Source organism: Sinohyriopsis cumingii, unplaced genomic scaffold (assembly GCF_028554795.1).
Source record: "Sinohyriopsis cumingii isolate HCF-2022 unplaced genomic scaffold, ASM2855479v2 utg001397l, whole genome shotgun sequence".
Taxonomy (NCBI): Eukaryota; Metazoa; Mollusca; class Bivalvia; order Unionida; family Unionidae; genus Sinohyriopsis; species Sinohyriopsis cumingii.
Window position 1 is genome coordinate 48,610 of NW_028315993.1, and position 16,666 is coordinate 65,275.

The 16,666-nt window shown below is 34.1% G+C and overlaps 1 protein-coding gene across 1 annotated transcript in view; it reads right to left on the reverse strand.

Moving 5' to 3' along the window:
- Positions 1-16,666, reverse strand: part of LOC149772526 (uncharacterized) — a gene marked incomplete at its 3' end in the record, with an annotated part of 164,136 nt that overhangs the window by 33,223 nt on the left and 114,247 nt on the right. The window contains exons 7-10 of the mRNA XM_089947642.1: positions 15,437-16,012; positions 14,639-14,745; positions 13,174-13,422; positions 6,108-6,229 (exon numbers count right to left, since the gene is read on the reverse strand). Of these exons, the coding sequence (XP_089803768.1) occupies positions 6,108-6,229; positions 13,174-13,422; positions 14,639-14,745; positions 15,437-16,012 (1,054 nt within the window). The remainder of the gene's footprint in view (positions 1-6,107; positions 6,230-13,173; positions 13,423-14,638; positions 14,746-15,436; positions 16,013-16,666) is intronic.

Genomic DNA, 16,666 nt, shown 5'->3' on the forward strand with positions numbered 1-16,666 from the left:
ATTTGTAAAGATTTACAACTGCAAAAAGAAGTGTATGATACAAGCAGAATTAAATGAATAGTGTAATTACAAAAGGGATAGGTAACTGTTACCTACAATGCTTGTTAACTGTATATATGTATGCATATATATATATATATATATATATATATATATATATATATATATATATATATATATATATATACACATACATACATACATACATACATACATATATATATATATATATATATATATATATATATATATATATATATATATATATATCTCAATGCTTAAAGAAATATTCACATAGGCATATATAATAATTGGGGATAAAGATTTAAGATAAGTATGTCTATTAAGCGTGAAAATATAACTGGATAGTATTGCCCCTTTCTTATTAATTGTGAGTGGTCATTGAATGAACACAATTTTTCTCCTCAGTTGCTTTTGCTAGTAAAGATTGTGTGATTATTGCATTAAAAAAATGTATCCTTATATCACACCAATTTAATTCATTAGATCTATCTGGGATCTTTGCATTAACCGTTTGTGTGTGTGTGTGTGTATATATATATATATATATATATATATATATATATATATATATATATATATATATATATATATATACACACACACAGTGCAACCCCGCTATAACGCGAATTCGGATATAATGCGGTCATGGTGTGGCTCCCGAAATTTCATATATTCATTTGTATATGAAAAAAGATTTTTTTGCTCAAAGTACATGAACCTGTATATAAACAATGTATCATTATGGGAAGAGATCACATGCGAATTCGAATTTAATATGATCATGGCATGGTTCCTGAAGTTTTAAATAGATGTATGAATTTGAGTATAATACGATATATAATACGATCATGGCGTGGTTATGGAAATTATAAATACATGTACATGTATTTTTCTTGTACCTGGAAAAATACTTTTTTTTAAAGTATGAGAAATAGCGTGTAAAATGTTTATTATGATTTTGGGGAAGAGTTCGGGTATGAAGTCGAATTTAATATGATTGTGGCTTGGCTTCTGAAAAATAACAATTTTACCAGGTTCTTGAAGTGTTATGCCAAAATGAACATTACCGGAAATGTTACTTAACACTGATCCATGAGTAAAGCCAGTAAGTCATCTTTGTGATTGTCTTCAACTGATTCTAATTACAATCATTTCTCAAACAATAGCCGACATGTGTCTTTATCTGCATACACAACTAAGCAGCAGACAATGCAGGGATTTTATAAAAGATTCTCACAATTCAATAAGCATCAAAAAACAAAAGCCTCCAACATGTTTGCTGGTCTTGGCAGTGTTATTAGACTCAGTCAGTTGACCAGTAAACAATGTCCACTTTGTTAACCGGAAAGTGAAAAGGTATGAAATTTGACATGGATTCAGCTTAATTTTATTTTATATAAAAGTGACTAGTGACCATTAGAAGCCCACGGCACTTAGGTCTATGGTTTTTCATGGGTATGGTGTTTGTTTATGAACTCCTTATTAATTTCCTATATTTTATAAAAATATTTTACTGTTATGGAAAAGCAAGTTCACAAACGCAAGTCGATCTCTGCTCTTTGTACAATGATTAGTATAGTAGTTTTCACACATTTCTTTCGCTATTCACAAAATCTGAAGGAAAAATGATATGCAAGCTGAAAGCATGTGTTGATTGTTAATTATTCTTGCTGCACTCGTTCACACGAATAGGCATACAAGTGGTAATTATTGGAAATTTGCAATGGATAAATGTACATGAAAACTCGTATGAGAAAATTTTAGCAGTATGAAATTTGTACAATGTTAATAGACCCTGGAACAATCATGAACTGTACATGTGCTTTGTCTTTCTTAACCTAATTTTGCTGTTAATTTTCCCATTGAATTCAGACACAGACTCATGTGTGATAAAATTATAGAATAGTTTAAATATGTATGAAATTTTTGCAATGCAATTACATATAGTATGGAATAATTGCAAGCACCGACGGTACGATGTCAGATGGCAAGTAAATTATGTTGATACTCTGCTCATGCTGTATATTAGACAATGAATTCAGACGTAATGATCTGGGACAAAATTATTCAATATTGTAAATCTGTGTGCAATTTTTCAATGGAATTACATGCATTATAGATGAACAGCATGACACGACGGCACGATAGTAAACGATGTTGATACCATATTCATCATACACAATCGACATGAATATTCGGTATATGTGACAATGAGTTGTTCTCTGAAAAAAGTTAAATATTGTAAAATCCCACATTAACACAACCCCGATATTAATGCGATCCGATTTTTGGGACCCCAGTTATCGCACTAGAGCGGAGTCCAACTATATATATATATATATATATATATATATATATATATATATATATATATATATATATATATATATATATATATATCACACTCTCTTGGACTGAAACTCTCAATTTGACAAACGTATGTGCTTTCGTTGGGCAAACTCTCTTTCCATCAATAGTACCCTCCCTTTCCATAGTCAGTTATCAATAGTACCATCCCTTTCCAGTCAGTTATCAATAGTACCCTCCCTTTCCAGTCAGTTATTAATAGTACCCTCCCATTCCAGTCAGTTATCAATAGTACCCTCCCTTTCTAGTCACTTATCAATAGTACCCTCTCTTTCCAGTCAGTTATCAATAGTACCCTTTCTTTCCCTCAGTTTTCAATATTACCCTCCCTTTCCACAGTCAGTTATCAATAGCACCCTCCCGTTCCAGTTAGTTGGCATTAACAAACTAGGTACAAGTCAAGTCACACAGCAGTGCTAAAAAAATCCCAGATGCCCGGGTTCTAATTTCGGATCAGGCCTATCCTGTACTCTAAAAGAGGTGCCCGTCAGGATTGTTAAAAAATAATACAATTTGTCAGATAAACTTTTGATCTAACTACCGACATGCAAAATGAATTTTCAAGATGTTGACAAACCTGCCATAATCGGGCGCAATCTGTTTAAAATCAAGATCACCCCTGTCCTATGTGAAGTGGAGATCTGATTTCAATTAAACTATAACCTGGCATGTCATGCTAAAACATGATTTCGTAATACTTCCAAACCCCGAATTGGTTGTTTCAAGAAAACGCAATTTTATGTAATCTTCAAAAATAAAACAAAGACCACATTCCGCATATGTCGGATACATGTAGCATGTATAAATGGTAAACAGTCATGATTGGAGCTGATGTAAAACTATCCTTTAGCCAGCTTAAATAGCAACAATTAAAAAGCAAAGAGATAAGGTATAATCATATTTCCCATATTACCTGATTGGCTAAAAATAGCTACTGAGATGTATATTAGACTGCTTATTGTGCCAATTATCATAGGTACGATTAGATTGTGGAACAACCTAATACAGCTGAATCAAAGATAATCTAGATAGGTGTAGGAGAACAAAAGTATTACATATCATTGCTCTAAATGAGGATTTTACTGCATATAGAAAATGCAAAGCATGATCATTTAAATTGTCAGAATAAAAAAAAAAAAACTACTCAAATTGGCACATGATGTCATATAAACGTAATTGTGTCCTTTCCAGCTTTTATTCACAAGAATCTGAATACTCATTTTTTATTCTTCTGTCTTGATTATTAACACTTTTCTAGAAACTTATTTTCCTTTACGTCTAAAACATGCAACACGTTCTGAACGTCATTTTTAAAATTTTATAATCAACAGTTTGATCAGCAAACACTTCACATGAACAAATAAGTGCAGTGTAAAGCATCTGGCGTGCTGCTGTATAGTTAGGCCGAGTTACCTCTGACCCTTGCCACCCCATTTTTTATATTTGTACATTTATGTTGGGGTGTAGGGTCAGAGCGCATTCCCTATTGAAAAGTTGGAATTTGACGCACCATTTGGTGTCGGCATGGGGTAGCCTCTTGCTAGACTGCCCAGTAAACTTAAATGACCTTTTATTGAGATCTACCTGCGTGAAATCGATAGGAATATGATTTATTTTCTCATAAATTGCAATCATAGCATTCATTATTCTTTTATCCGCTGATACACAAGACAAAAGTACATCGCTGCTAAAATGTGACCTGGATCTGGCCATTTGTATTCCTAGTCACGTGACTAGACAACTCTCGCAACTGACATCTGAATGACATCAGAGGTCATACAGTCACGTGGTATCAAAAACATGTAATGTTTATAGAAAAATAAAAAATCATAAACTTCTCAAAATATTTATTGTGAAAACAATGACGAAAATCTGTAAATGTTGCAGAAATTTGAAGAAAACCAGATTCACTAGGAAGGGCACATGTCAATATGGTTGTCACGCGACATCAACAAAAAAAATCACTGACACGTGCTTGATACTTCTTGAAAATGGTTTTCTCCACCCTGGTGAGATACCGACGGGTTTCTGTTCATTGTTCTCAGAATAAACATGTTGAGAATTAAGTGTGCATTATATTTATTTACAAACATTAAGTGACGTCTATATAATATGTCCAAATTCTATGTACAACAACTTAGAAAATTTGTGTATTGTAGATATCACGTGACTATATGACTTCTGATGTCATTGACATGTAGGTTCTGAGATTTGTATAGTCACGTGACTCGGAAGGCAAATGGCCAGATCAAGGTCAAATTTCAGCAATGACGTACTTTCGTCTAGTCTGTCAGCGGATTAAGGACATGACGAATGCTATGTTCACAAATTTTGAGAAAATAAATCATATTCCTATCGATTTCATGCAGGTATATCTTAATGAAAGGTCATTCAAGTGTGCTGGGTCGGTTAGAAAGCGCCTACCCCATGCCGCCACCAAATGGTGTCGGCGAATTCCAACTTTTCGACAGGAAATGCGCTCTGACCCTACACCCCAACACAAATGTCCAAATATCAAAAAATGGGGTGGCAAGGGTCAGAGGTAACTCGGACTACTGTAAAGTTAGTATGGTTCCCTGACTAATTTCACTAATTCTAAGATGAAATCCGGATGAAAATAAAACACGGATAAACCAGTTATCTGGAATTTTTGGCAACGATCATTTTTCCATAGTTTTTGCCAGTATACCGCAAGTCCGTATTTTAAGGGTAATTTTCTTAAGACTTACAGCTAAATCGTAAGAGTTGGCAGATCAGTATAGGTAACACAGACCTCTTTTGACAAACAAGAATGTTGACCCTATCAAGATGCATCCACTCACCAAGTTTCTTGATTGTATGCATAACAAGCAGAATCTTATGTGGTCATGAACTAAATGAAAAACCTGACCTATGCTATTAAAATATAAAAAATAATTTACATTGTACCATTTTTTTTTAAGACTGTGGTACTAACAGAAACAAATATCGTCATCAAGTTCACAATTACAGCCTAGCAACTGTGAAAAATGATCATTAAACAAAATATAACACAATGTCAATGAAGTACAAAATATGGTTAATTTGGATCTACTGAAATGAGGTCGTAGTGCTCATGAAGATGCATCACAGTGTTTCATGAGTTTATACAGAATATTATGCATGCATACAGCCTAATGTATGCGGTCTTGAGCTAACCTAAACCAGTAAAATGAGAAAAACGGGTCAAATGTGGTACTAAGAAAGATACATACAATCCAGTTTAGGAAGGACATTATCAAAAGTAAAAATGTACACATGGGTCGCAGCAAGTTACTTAAAAGATGGTGTAGCATTTATCAAGATGTACTCTCTTGCCATATATTTATGATGTGGTCATGAGCTAGATGATTTCATGCATAGAAGTATTATAAAGTACATAAAACAACGTGGCCATGAGCAACACTTGGACACTTGGGGCTCCCTACAAGGTACAGACCACTGTATTAACAATCATTATATTAAATGAAAAAAAAAATGGAATAATTTAAACATGCAATTTAATGCATCATTAATTTAGCAGAGAATGAATTAATAAACATTGCATTTTACAACTGGGAAAAATAGCTTTATTCTCACCTTAAATGACAATTAATAAACATTGCCATTCCAACAGGGAACAACAGCCTTTATCTCACATGAAGAGTGAATTAATAGACATTGCCATTTCAACGGGAAAACAATAGCCTTTCTCTCACCTGAAGTAGAGGATTGTGCCCATCTCGTGATGGAACCTAAGGAACAGATCCAGTTCCTCTTTGTCCTCAATCCTCACAGATCCCGATCTATTCATATCTTCAATGAGACTGCGTGCTACAACCTGATGGAAAAAAATGTAAAGAGTTATTATAATCCAAGAATCTGATAACAACCTTGTCACAGAATTAGGCAAAGAAATAACTTGGTTTTGTCTTAAAACTATTCGACTATTTCTCGTTGTACATGTGTACAACATTATCGAGGCTGAATGTGTTTTTCCAGGTAAGCGACTGTATTAACATGTACCTAGCCACAGAGATTACTTGTGACGAGGTAACATGACTAACATGATATGCACAGGTATTCTTCCCTGACTTGTACTCACTCTCCTATGGATTTAAGTAAGACACCAATTTCTAAAACCACACTGGTCGTTTTTGGATCACGTCACGGAGTATACACTCTCCACTGTTCGTCAGCCATAGGGGTAAGTGTTAAATTTACATTTTCATTTGATATGCGAAGCTTATTCGGTTTGTAATGTCTTAACACATAATAATGTATTTATTACAACGCAGATTTAAAGTATTGAATTACAATTAACTGTTACAGGTTAAAGTATTATCATGTATCTAAAGATTATACAGAAACTATTATTATGACCAATTTGGTTTTATTGTAGCTGTGTTTGTAGCTGACTGTGTTTGAAGTTGATTCTGACTGTTATTGTATCTGACTGTTACTGTAGCTGATTGTGACTGTCGCTGTGATTGTGTCTATGAAGTGCGATTGTCAATGTGACTGCGAATATGACTAGAGTGGTCTGAAGCTGTTCGAAGCCGTCTAAAGTTGCTTAGAGCTATTTGGAGTTTCCAGAACATTTAATGCTACGTGCTGTCAATACGTATGTATGTATGTACGTATATCTGTGCCACAGACATACACGTAGCAAACTGAAAAAGTGATGTATGCTCTCTGTACGTTTAACGTATGACTGTACTCGTGGTGGATTCATAAAGGGTGCGAGCGGTCGATAAGAGAGTAGACCAACCCAAGGAATCATGCGACTGTACAAGGGGTCTAGAAGCATACGTTTGGATCAATTGTTGTTCCATTGCAATTTTTATATCCATAAGGTTATTTTTAATCTTCGTTATGTTCATAAGATTATACTGAATCTTAGTTGTGTTCTTAAGATTATTTTGAATCTTAATAGAATTCATATTCGAAATTATGTGAATCTCTTATTGTGTAAAATACTGTTTGAAACGTATGTGCAGTCCATGAAGTTTCTTGGAGCTGTACTTCATATTGATTTAATATTTTTGGTTTATTTTTGATGTATGAATGTTGTGTAGAGTGATTTGAGCAAATTGTATGTTGAGAGCGTGAGAGAATCATTTTATTTTTACATTATATATTTTTCTTTATTAATTCATTTATAAATTTCCATCTTTCTCACATGCGTTTGTCTTGTTCATGTAGTCTAAAAACCCACTTGGTTGCTATTCTGCGACAAACCTGATGGAAAGAAATGAAAATCATTATTTAACTCATTACAATCCATCTACCTGATGGAAAGACATGTAAGGAGTTATTACAATCCAACAACCTGGTGGAAACCAAAAGACATGTGAAGAGTTATTACAATCCAACAACCTGATGGAAAGAAATGATGAGTTATTACAATCCAACAACTTAATGGAATCCGAAAGACATGTAAAGAGTTACTACAATCCAACAACCTGATGGAAACTGAAAGACATGTAAAGAGTTATTAAAATCCAACAGCCTGATGGAAAGAAATGATGAGTTATTACAATACAAAAGCCTGATGGAAACCAAAATACATGTAAAGAGTTATTGCAATCCAACAACCTGATGGAAAGAAATGAAGAGTTATTACAATACAACATCCTGATGGAAAGACATGTAAAGAGTTATTACAATCCAACAACCTGATGGAAACCAAAAGACAAGTAAAGAGTTATTACAATCCAACTCCCTGGTGGAAAGAAATGAAGAGTTATTACAATACAACATCCTGATGGAAAGACATGTAAAGAGTTATTACAATCCAACAACCTGATGGAAACCAAAATACATGTAAAGAGTTATTGCAATCCAACAACCTGATGGAAAGAAATGAAGAGTTATTACAATACAACATCCTGATGGAAAGACATGTAAAGAGTTATTACAATCCAACAACCTGATGGAAACCAAAAGACAAGTAAAGAGTTATTACAATCCAACTCCCTGGTGGAAAGAAATGAAGAGTTATTACAATACAACATCCTGATGGAAAGACATGTAAAGAGTTATTACAATCCAACAACCTGATGGAAACCAAAATACATGTAAAGAGTTATTACAATCCAACAACCTGATGGAAACTGAAAGACATGTAAAGAATTATTACAATCCAACAACCTGATGGAAAGACATGTAAAGAGTTATAGCCTAATAATTAAAGTGAGATCCCTTTAACATTAGAAAAGTTGTAATATGTGATGAGCACATTCAAGATTGATACATCCTAATCTATATTTTGCACACTTAAGTTCTCATTGCAAACTTTCTGAAAAAAATGTTGAAAAATCAGACAATTTCAATCTCTCCCTGAGGAATAAAATATAATTATACATAATACAAATACAATACTCCCAATCAAAAAACAGGAATCACATTTGAATGCCTGTAAACAAGTTCCTCTTTCATATGGAGACGATCCGAAGTGAAAGATTGATTCAAGTCACATTGTCTTAATGGAGACAGTCCCAAGTGAAAGATGGATTCAAGTCACATTGTCTTAATGGAGACAGTCCCAAGTGAAAGATGGATTCAAGTCATATTGTCTTAATGGAGACAGTCCCAAGTGAAAGATGGATTCAAGTCACAGTGTCTTACTGGAGACAGTCCCAAGTGAAAGATGGATTCAAGTCACAGTGTCTTAATGGAGACAATCCCAAGTGAAAGACAGATTAAAGTCACATTGTCTTAATGGAGACAATCCCAAGTGAAGGACGGATTCAAGTCACATTGTCTTAATGGAGACAATCCCAAGTGAAAGATGGATTCAAGTCACATTGTCTTACTGGAGACAATCCCAACTGACAGATGGATTCAAGTCACATTGTCTTAATGGAGACAATCCCAAGTGAAAGACGGATTCAAATCACATTGTCTTACTGGAGACAATCCCAAGTGAAAGACGGATTAAAGTCACATTGTCTTACTGGAGACAATCCCAAGTGAAAGACGGATTCAAGTCACATTGTCTTAATGGAGACAAGCCCAAGTGAAAGACGGATTCAAGTCACATTGTCTTAATGGAGACAATCCCAAGTGAAAGACGGATTCAAGTCACATTGTCTTAATGGAGACAAGCCCAAATGAAAGACGGATTCAAGTCACATTGTCTTAATGGAGACAAGCCCAAGTGAAAGACGGATTCAAGTCACATGGTCTTAATGGAGACAATCCCAAGTGAAAAACTGATTCAAGTCACATTGTCTTACTGGAGACAATCCGAAGTGAAAGACGGATTAAAGTCACATTGTCTTAATGGAGACAATCCCAAGTGAAAGTTGGATTCTAGTCACATTGTCTTAATGGAGACAATCCCAAGTGAAAGATGGATTCATGTCACATTGTCTTAATGGAGACAATCCCAAGTGAAATACTGATTCAAGTCACATTGTCTTAATGGAGACAATCCCAAGTGAAAGATGGATTCAAGTCACATTGTATTAATGGAGACAATCCCAAGTGAAATATCAATTCAAGTCACATTGTCTTACTCCCTACTCATTTCTCACTCAATAAAGATCCCAGTTTTCAGAATTACTTAGAACTATATTGTAATGCTGTAGTTGGCTGTATTTTAATGCTTTATTTTGTATTATAATGCTGTAGTTGGATGTACTTTAATGCTGTATGTTCGATTGTAATGCTGTAGGTTTTATGCTAATGCTGTAGGTTCTATTGTAATGCTGTAGTTGGCCATATTTTAATGCTGTAGTTGGTTGTATTTAAATATAATGTGATGTGACTTTGGATTTTTAACGTAGCTTTAAAAAATTTTCAGTCGTATCGCAACAATGTCTGCAATGTGGCATTTTACAGCAAATTCTAGCAGTTGGGCATCATGCCACACACATGTAGCATGCAGCATGATGTCCCACCCAGTCACGTTATCCTGACACCAGGCCGACCAGTCCTGACACTAACTCTTAATGCTGAATGCCCAGTGAGGCAACTGTTAGTAATTCTTTGGTATGACTTGGATGGGGATTGAACGCACGACCTCCCGCATCCAAGGAGACGCTCTAACCACTAGGCAACCGGAGCGGTGATTGTATTTTAATGTTGTATTTGGATATGTTTTAATGCTGCAGGTTGTATTTTAATGCTGTAGTTTGATATGTTTTAATGCTGCAGGTTGTATTTTAATGCTGTAGTTGGTTGTATTTTAATGTCGGAGGTTGTATTTTGATGCTGTAGTTGCTTGTATTGTAATGATGTATGTTGTATTTTAATGCTGTAGTTGGATATATTTTAATGCTGTAGGTTGTATTTTAATGCTGTTATTATATTTTAATGCTATAGTTGGATGTATATTAATGACGTAGTTGGTTGCATTTTAATGCTGTAGTTGGTTGTATTTTAATGCTGTAGTTGGTTGTATTTTAATAATGCAGGTTGTATTTTAATGCTGTAGTTGGATACATTTTAATGCTGTATGTTGCATTTTAATGTTATAGCTGGATATATTTTAATGCTGCAGGTTGTATTTTAATGCTGTAGTTGGTTGTATTTTAATGCTGTAGTTGGATATGTTTTAATGCTGCAGGTTGTATTTGAATGTTGTAGTTGGATATATTTTAATGCTGCAGGTTGTATTTTAATGATGTTGTTGGTTGTATTTTAATGCTGCAGGTTGTATTTTAATGTTGTAGTTGGTTGTATTTTAATATTGCAGGTTGTATTTTAATGATGCAGTTGGCTGTGTTTTAATGCTGTAGGTTGTATTTTAATGATGTAGTTGGATATATTTTAATGCTGCAGGTTGTGTTTTAATGCTGTATTTGGTTGTATTTTAATGCTGCAGGTTGTATTTTAATGATGTAGTTGGCTGTGTTTTAATGATGTAGTTGCCTGTATTTTAATGATGTTGGTTGTATTTAACACCCTTTAGAGTTCCAATATGCATCACATCACACTTAGTTGAAATCACTTCAACTACATTTGAATGCTAAAGTCTATGTCTGCATCACGTCACATTGATTTCAAAGCTGAAATCACTTTTACTATATTACATAACCATCCACTGCACTGACTTGGATGCGCTGTCCCATGTAACAAGATGATTTGATCTTTTACTATATTACATAACCATCCACTGCACTGACTTGGATGGGCTGTCCCATGTAACAAGATGATTTGATGTAAATGAATTAATAGAGTCGACTACACTGGCCTAGGGTTGTTTCATTCCAAAAGACATATGGACTGAATCATCCAAAATATTCCAAACAGGTAAACTGTATTAATTAGTTGAAATTATCAAGGTATTTTGTTTTGTTACAGAGCCATCCATGTAGACACAATCACAGCAGTGTTGACAGGTGATTAGTAACCAACATATTCCCATGAACATGAACTGAGTAGAAAACTATTTTTTTATTAGGCTCATCTTGACTTGCTATTAGACTTACATGACTTGGCATTATACTTACCTTGATTTGCAATCAGACTTAAATGACTTGGTATTAGGCTTACATGACTTTGTATCAGACTAACAAGACTTGGTACTAGACTTATCTTGACTTGCTATTAGACTAACACTGCCTGGTATCAGACTCACATGACTTGGTACTAGACTTATCTTGACTTGCTATTAGTCTAACACAGCCTGGTATTAGACTTACAAAACTTGGTATTAGACTTACATGACTTGGTACTAGACTTATCTTGACTTGCTATTAGACTAACACTGCCTGGTATCAGACTGACATGACTTGGTACTAGACTTATCTTGACTTGCTATTAGTCTAACACAGCCTGGTATTAGACTTACAAAACTTGGTATTAGACTTACATGACTTGGTATTAGACTTACCTTGACTTGCTATTCGACTTACATTGACTTGGTACAAGAGTGACATGACTTGGTATTAGACTTATCTTGACTTGGTATCAGACTCACCATGACATTGCATTAAGACTTAACCTGACTTACTATTAGACTGATCTTGACTTGGTACATGACTTACATAACTAGGTATTAGACTCAGTTGACTTGGCATTAGACTTACATGACTTGGTATTAGACTTGCATGATTTGGTATTAGATTTACATGACTTGGTATTAGACTTGCATGACTTGGCCTTTGAACTTTAAACCCCAGAATCTAACAAGTTACTCAAGTGCAAGCCATACACATTACATTATCAAGGAATCTGATCTTGAACATAAATGTGCAAAACTCCATTTGTTCATCAGGTCACAATTTCCTTGACCTTTGACATTTTGTGCCAAAAATCAATAGTTCTCTCCAAAGCTTCAAGTGCACAAATTTTGGTCAAGAAGTATGGTCCAAAATTCAAGTTATTAAACAAAAATCTTTCTTCTTCTTCCAGCCACAAAGACCATGACCTTTAACCTTTTACCTCCAAAATCAAGTTAGTATGCAAAAATATTTTTTCTTCCACTTACAGTCACCATGACCTTTAGCCCTTAAACTCCAATAACAGTAGAATTAAACCATACCAAAAGAGTAAGCCATCTACAATCTCTGGTTGAAAAATGATGTGTTTGCAAATAAACTATTTTTATTTTTCACATGAAGAGTCTCTGACCTCTGACCTTAAAACCAATAGGATTCTTCTTTACCCCAAGTACATGACATCGACTAAGTTCGGAACAAGTATATCATGTAAAGGAAAGTTATACATTTATTACAGAAACAAGAAATGCAAAATATGGATGAATACAATGTATGCAAATGTATGGGCTTTTGGAAGGTGAATAAGTGTTTTAAGATGTCCTGTTAGCTTTACCTTCACACCAGAATCTTTTAGCGTCATCACTGCTTGTTCCAAGGGAATCCAGCGGGCAGGTTTTTCCTCCCCCCAATGCGACTGTTCAGATGCTAATTCAAAAATTCTTCTTTTCAGTGTTTCCAGCATAGGATCATTGTGGGTGTTATCGATGGCAATATCATCCATCAGGTGGCGTATGGTTGGCTTGTCTTTCAAAATGTAGCGGAGTTCCTTGAAGTACTTTTCAATTACATTTTTTCGAGATTTCTGTAAATAAAATTATTTAAACTGTGGCCATTACACATGCAGTTTTGTGAGTGTCATTACATTCTAAATCAAGCATACTAATAACCACTGTTGCTTATTTATTAGCAACACGACATTCTGTGTATCAATCTATCCATTGTATAATTATCTATCAGACTGTTTACATTTAATTGTCTGTCCCTCCACATATGCCTGCACTTCACTCTCTTTCAATCTATCCTAAATATATATATCACCCCCATATTGAAAGCACATGTTTCCATAGACAATACATATCAATGATTGTATTATTTCATTATTCACTTTTTCATAATTATTTATTTAAGTATAGGAATTCAGTAATTCAATACTAAAAAATGCATTTCCACAAGTAATACATACTGCTGAGTTTCATTTTCATTTTAATTTCATTATTTCTCCCCTAAAATGTCCTAATCAATGGTCATGGCCAACTGATGTTGTATTATCAAAAGCAAATGCCTCTATGAAACCCCTTTAAAACTGTTTTTCATACAGAAGTCTATCAGATTCATTCCTTGAAAACAAGCAAGTCCAAAGTTATTTTGTAGAGAGCTTGGGACCGTGAACCTCAAAAATGTTTAACCTCTCTATAAAACATAAATTGTCCATGTTTGTATAGGCTGTCTAGTGAGCAACATAATCTCAAACACACTTGACAGGATGCAAAGCCTACTTCAAAACTATGGTAAGAAGATATAATAATACTAATCTGGGTTGATGTCAATTAAAAAATTCCACACCTACTAATCAGGTGTTCTGGTGTTACTTAGCCTTAGCATGTTATCATGACTGAGTCCATACCTCAAATAAATGAAACTACTATTCAAGTCTATTCTAGAGACAACATTCATGAATGAGGAAGACAAACATATGGAACTAAATATTTATCCATAGTGATCATAATTAATCCGGGATGTTAAAGCCTGATGATGTGTCCAATTTTCATTTCAGAAACTGTTTTAAGATCGGACATGATGGGTCTTGACTTGATGCTGTCTCTATGGACATTAACAAAATATAAATCTTATCAATCAATTCAATTTGTATTACTTTCAATAAATCCTTTCATAATACCCTTTTTATACTCTCATATATATGACAAAAGGTAATAATATACAACAGACAAACTTGTGTATAAAAACTTTAAGTAAATCATTAATGCAAATTTTAAGAATTAAGTTATAACTTAATATACCTCTGAAAGCTTATCCACGTGTGTGCCAACCAGAATCACATGAGGAATATTGGGATGAAGTGATGATGCACAGGTGTGTATTGAGTTCATCCAAATCTCAACCAGGTCTGAAGAAAACAGGAAATACTTACTATGTAACTGTATCAAGTAAATAAATAAATAAACAAATAAATAAATAAATAATTATCATTTCTAGATGAATTTCCTTATGATACTCCATTAGTACACATAGTTTCAGTTCTGCAAGCAAATAAGTATGGAAAATGCACATATACTTTACAACTTGTAACTGTTATACCAAATATCTGGCAGTTTAGACTGTACAAAGTAAACATATTCTGATCAAAGATATAATCAGTTTTTGAGCTATTTTGATATATTTTCCACTTTATTTGAATACACATTATACATTTAGCAAAAAACTGCGACATCCTTTATTTGAATACATTATACATTTAGCATAAATAGTGATATCCTTTATTCCAGTATACATGATACATTTATTTCAAACAACAATATTCCTTATTCCAGTATGCATTATACATGTAGTGTCAATAACCAATACCATTTGTTCCAATATGCAATATACATTAGTGCGAATGGAAATACCCTTTATTTTATTATGCCTTTTTAAAAATTGTGTCAATATGTAATTTTAAAGTTTTTTTCAAAACAGCCCCTTAGAACTAAAGTAGTCAGTTTATTACATACAAGCTTCAATAGAAACCTTTCTCTCTAGCTATCTATACATTCCTATTCTCTTGGTTTGTTATTCATGGCTAAAAGTGTTCTACTTACCATGAACTTTACATGGTTTTATCCCCTCCATATCAAGGAAACATTTGTCATCTTCTATGAGATCTGTGATCTGCTGATTGAGATCTATGACCAGGAGATACAGTGCACGACTCGTCAGAAATGTTTGATGAGTAGTATAGAAGGCATACTGCCCTGCAAAATCCCATATTGACAATGCTGCATATTTCACTGTATCCTTCTCTAGTTTGTCGGCATGCTCATTTATCAAATGGATGATTTCTATCACTGCATCCTTCTTCTCTTTCTCACTGGACTTTGCTTTACTCAGTGGAACAGTAACAGTGCTTGTTGTTTGGTCTGAATGTTCCACACCATGTCCACCGTCCACCTTGATAACAGACAATTCTGCTGGCTGGGAGTATTCTAATTTAACTTCTTGGTCTAGTACTGGACTAGCTGATGTATCATTGCTATGAGTTTTATCGTTTTCCGAAGCTGGTTCCCTTTGGCAGATAGCCTCTCTATGACCTTCTTGTTCCTGGCTGACATCGGACTTCTGATCTGGTCCACACAACAGTTTCATCAGCCGTTGAAGTCTGAACAATTGATCAGAATCTTTAAAAAAGAGAAAATGTAACATGTCTTTCTTTATATATATATATATATATATATATATATATATATATATATATATATATATATATATATATATATATATATATATACATATACAGTGTCCAAACATTGTCCTTACCATATCACCTTGCCTCAAAGTATATACTAATTTGCCCCATTCTAATTTCCTTCATCAATGTCACATATATAATGGTCACCTGGTTTCTGCAGTCAGACATCAGGATTTACGTAACCTAATAATGGTTTCTCACTGCATTAGGCAGTCACTGTGAGTTGGTTGCTTGTTTTGTGGCTTTAACAACATTTCTCTGCAAGACAGGCTATATTTTGTTGGCCATTAATGATGGTGGAGGAAGAAACAACAGGAAATTACTGGCATCTTTCTCACTTAAACCCACGCAGACAGAGCTGAGATGGCAATGGTCAGTAAGTCAAGTGATACTGACTGCTCTACCAGTGCAATTAAACTGAACATTTGCATTACAAGGAAATCATTGTTTTCATAAAGAAAATTCATGTGAATCAATGTGCAAAATATTTATTATTTCATGCTTATGCCCTCATGTACTTTATCTTCTTATTTAATTCACAGGGTGTGGCATTTGAAATCACTCTTATGGCCTTTTCTTTGTC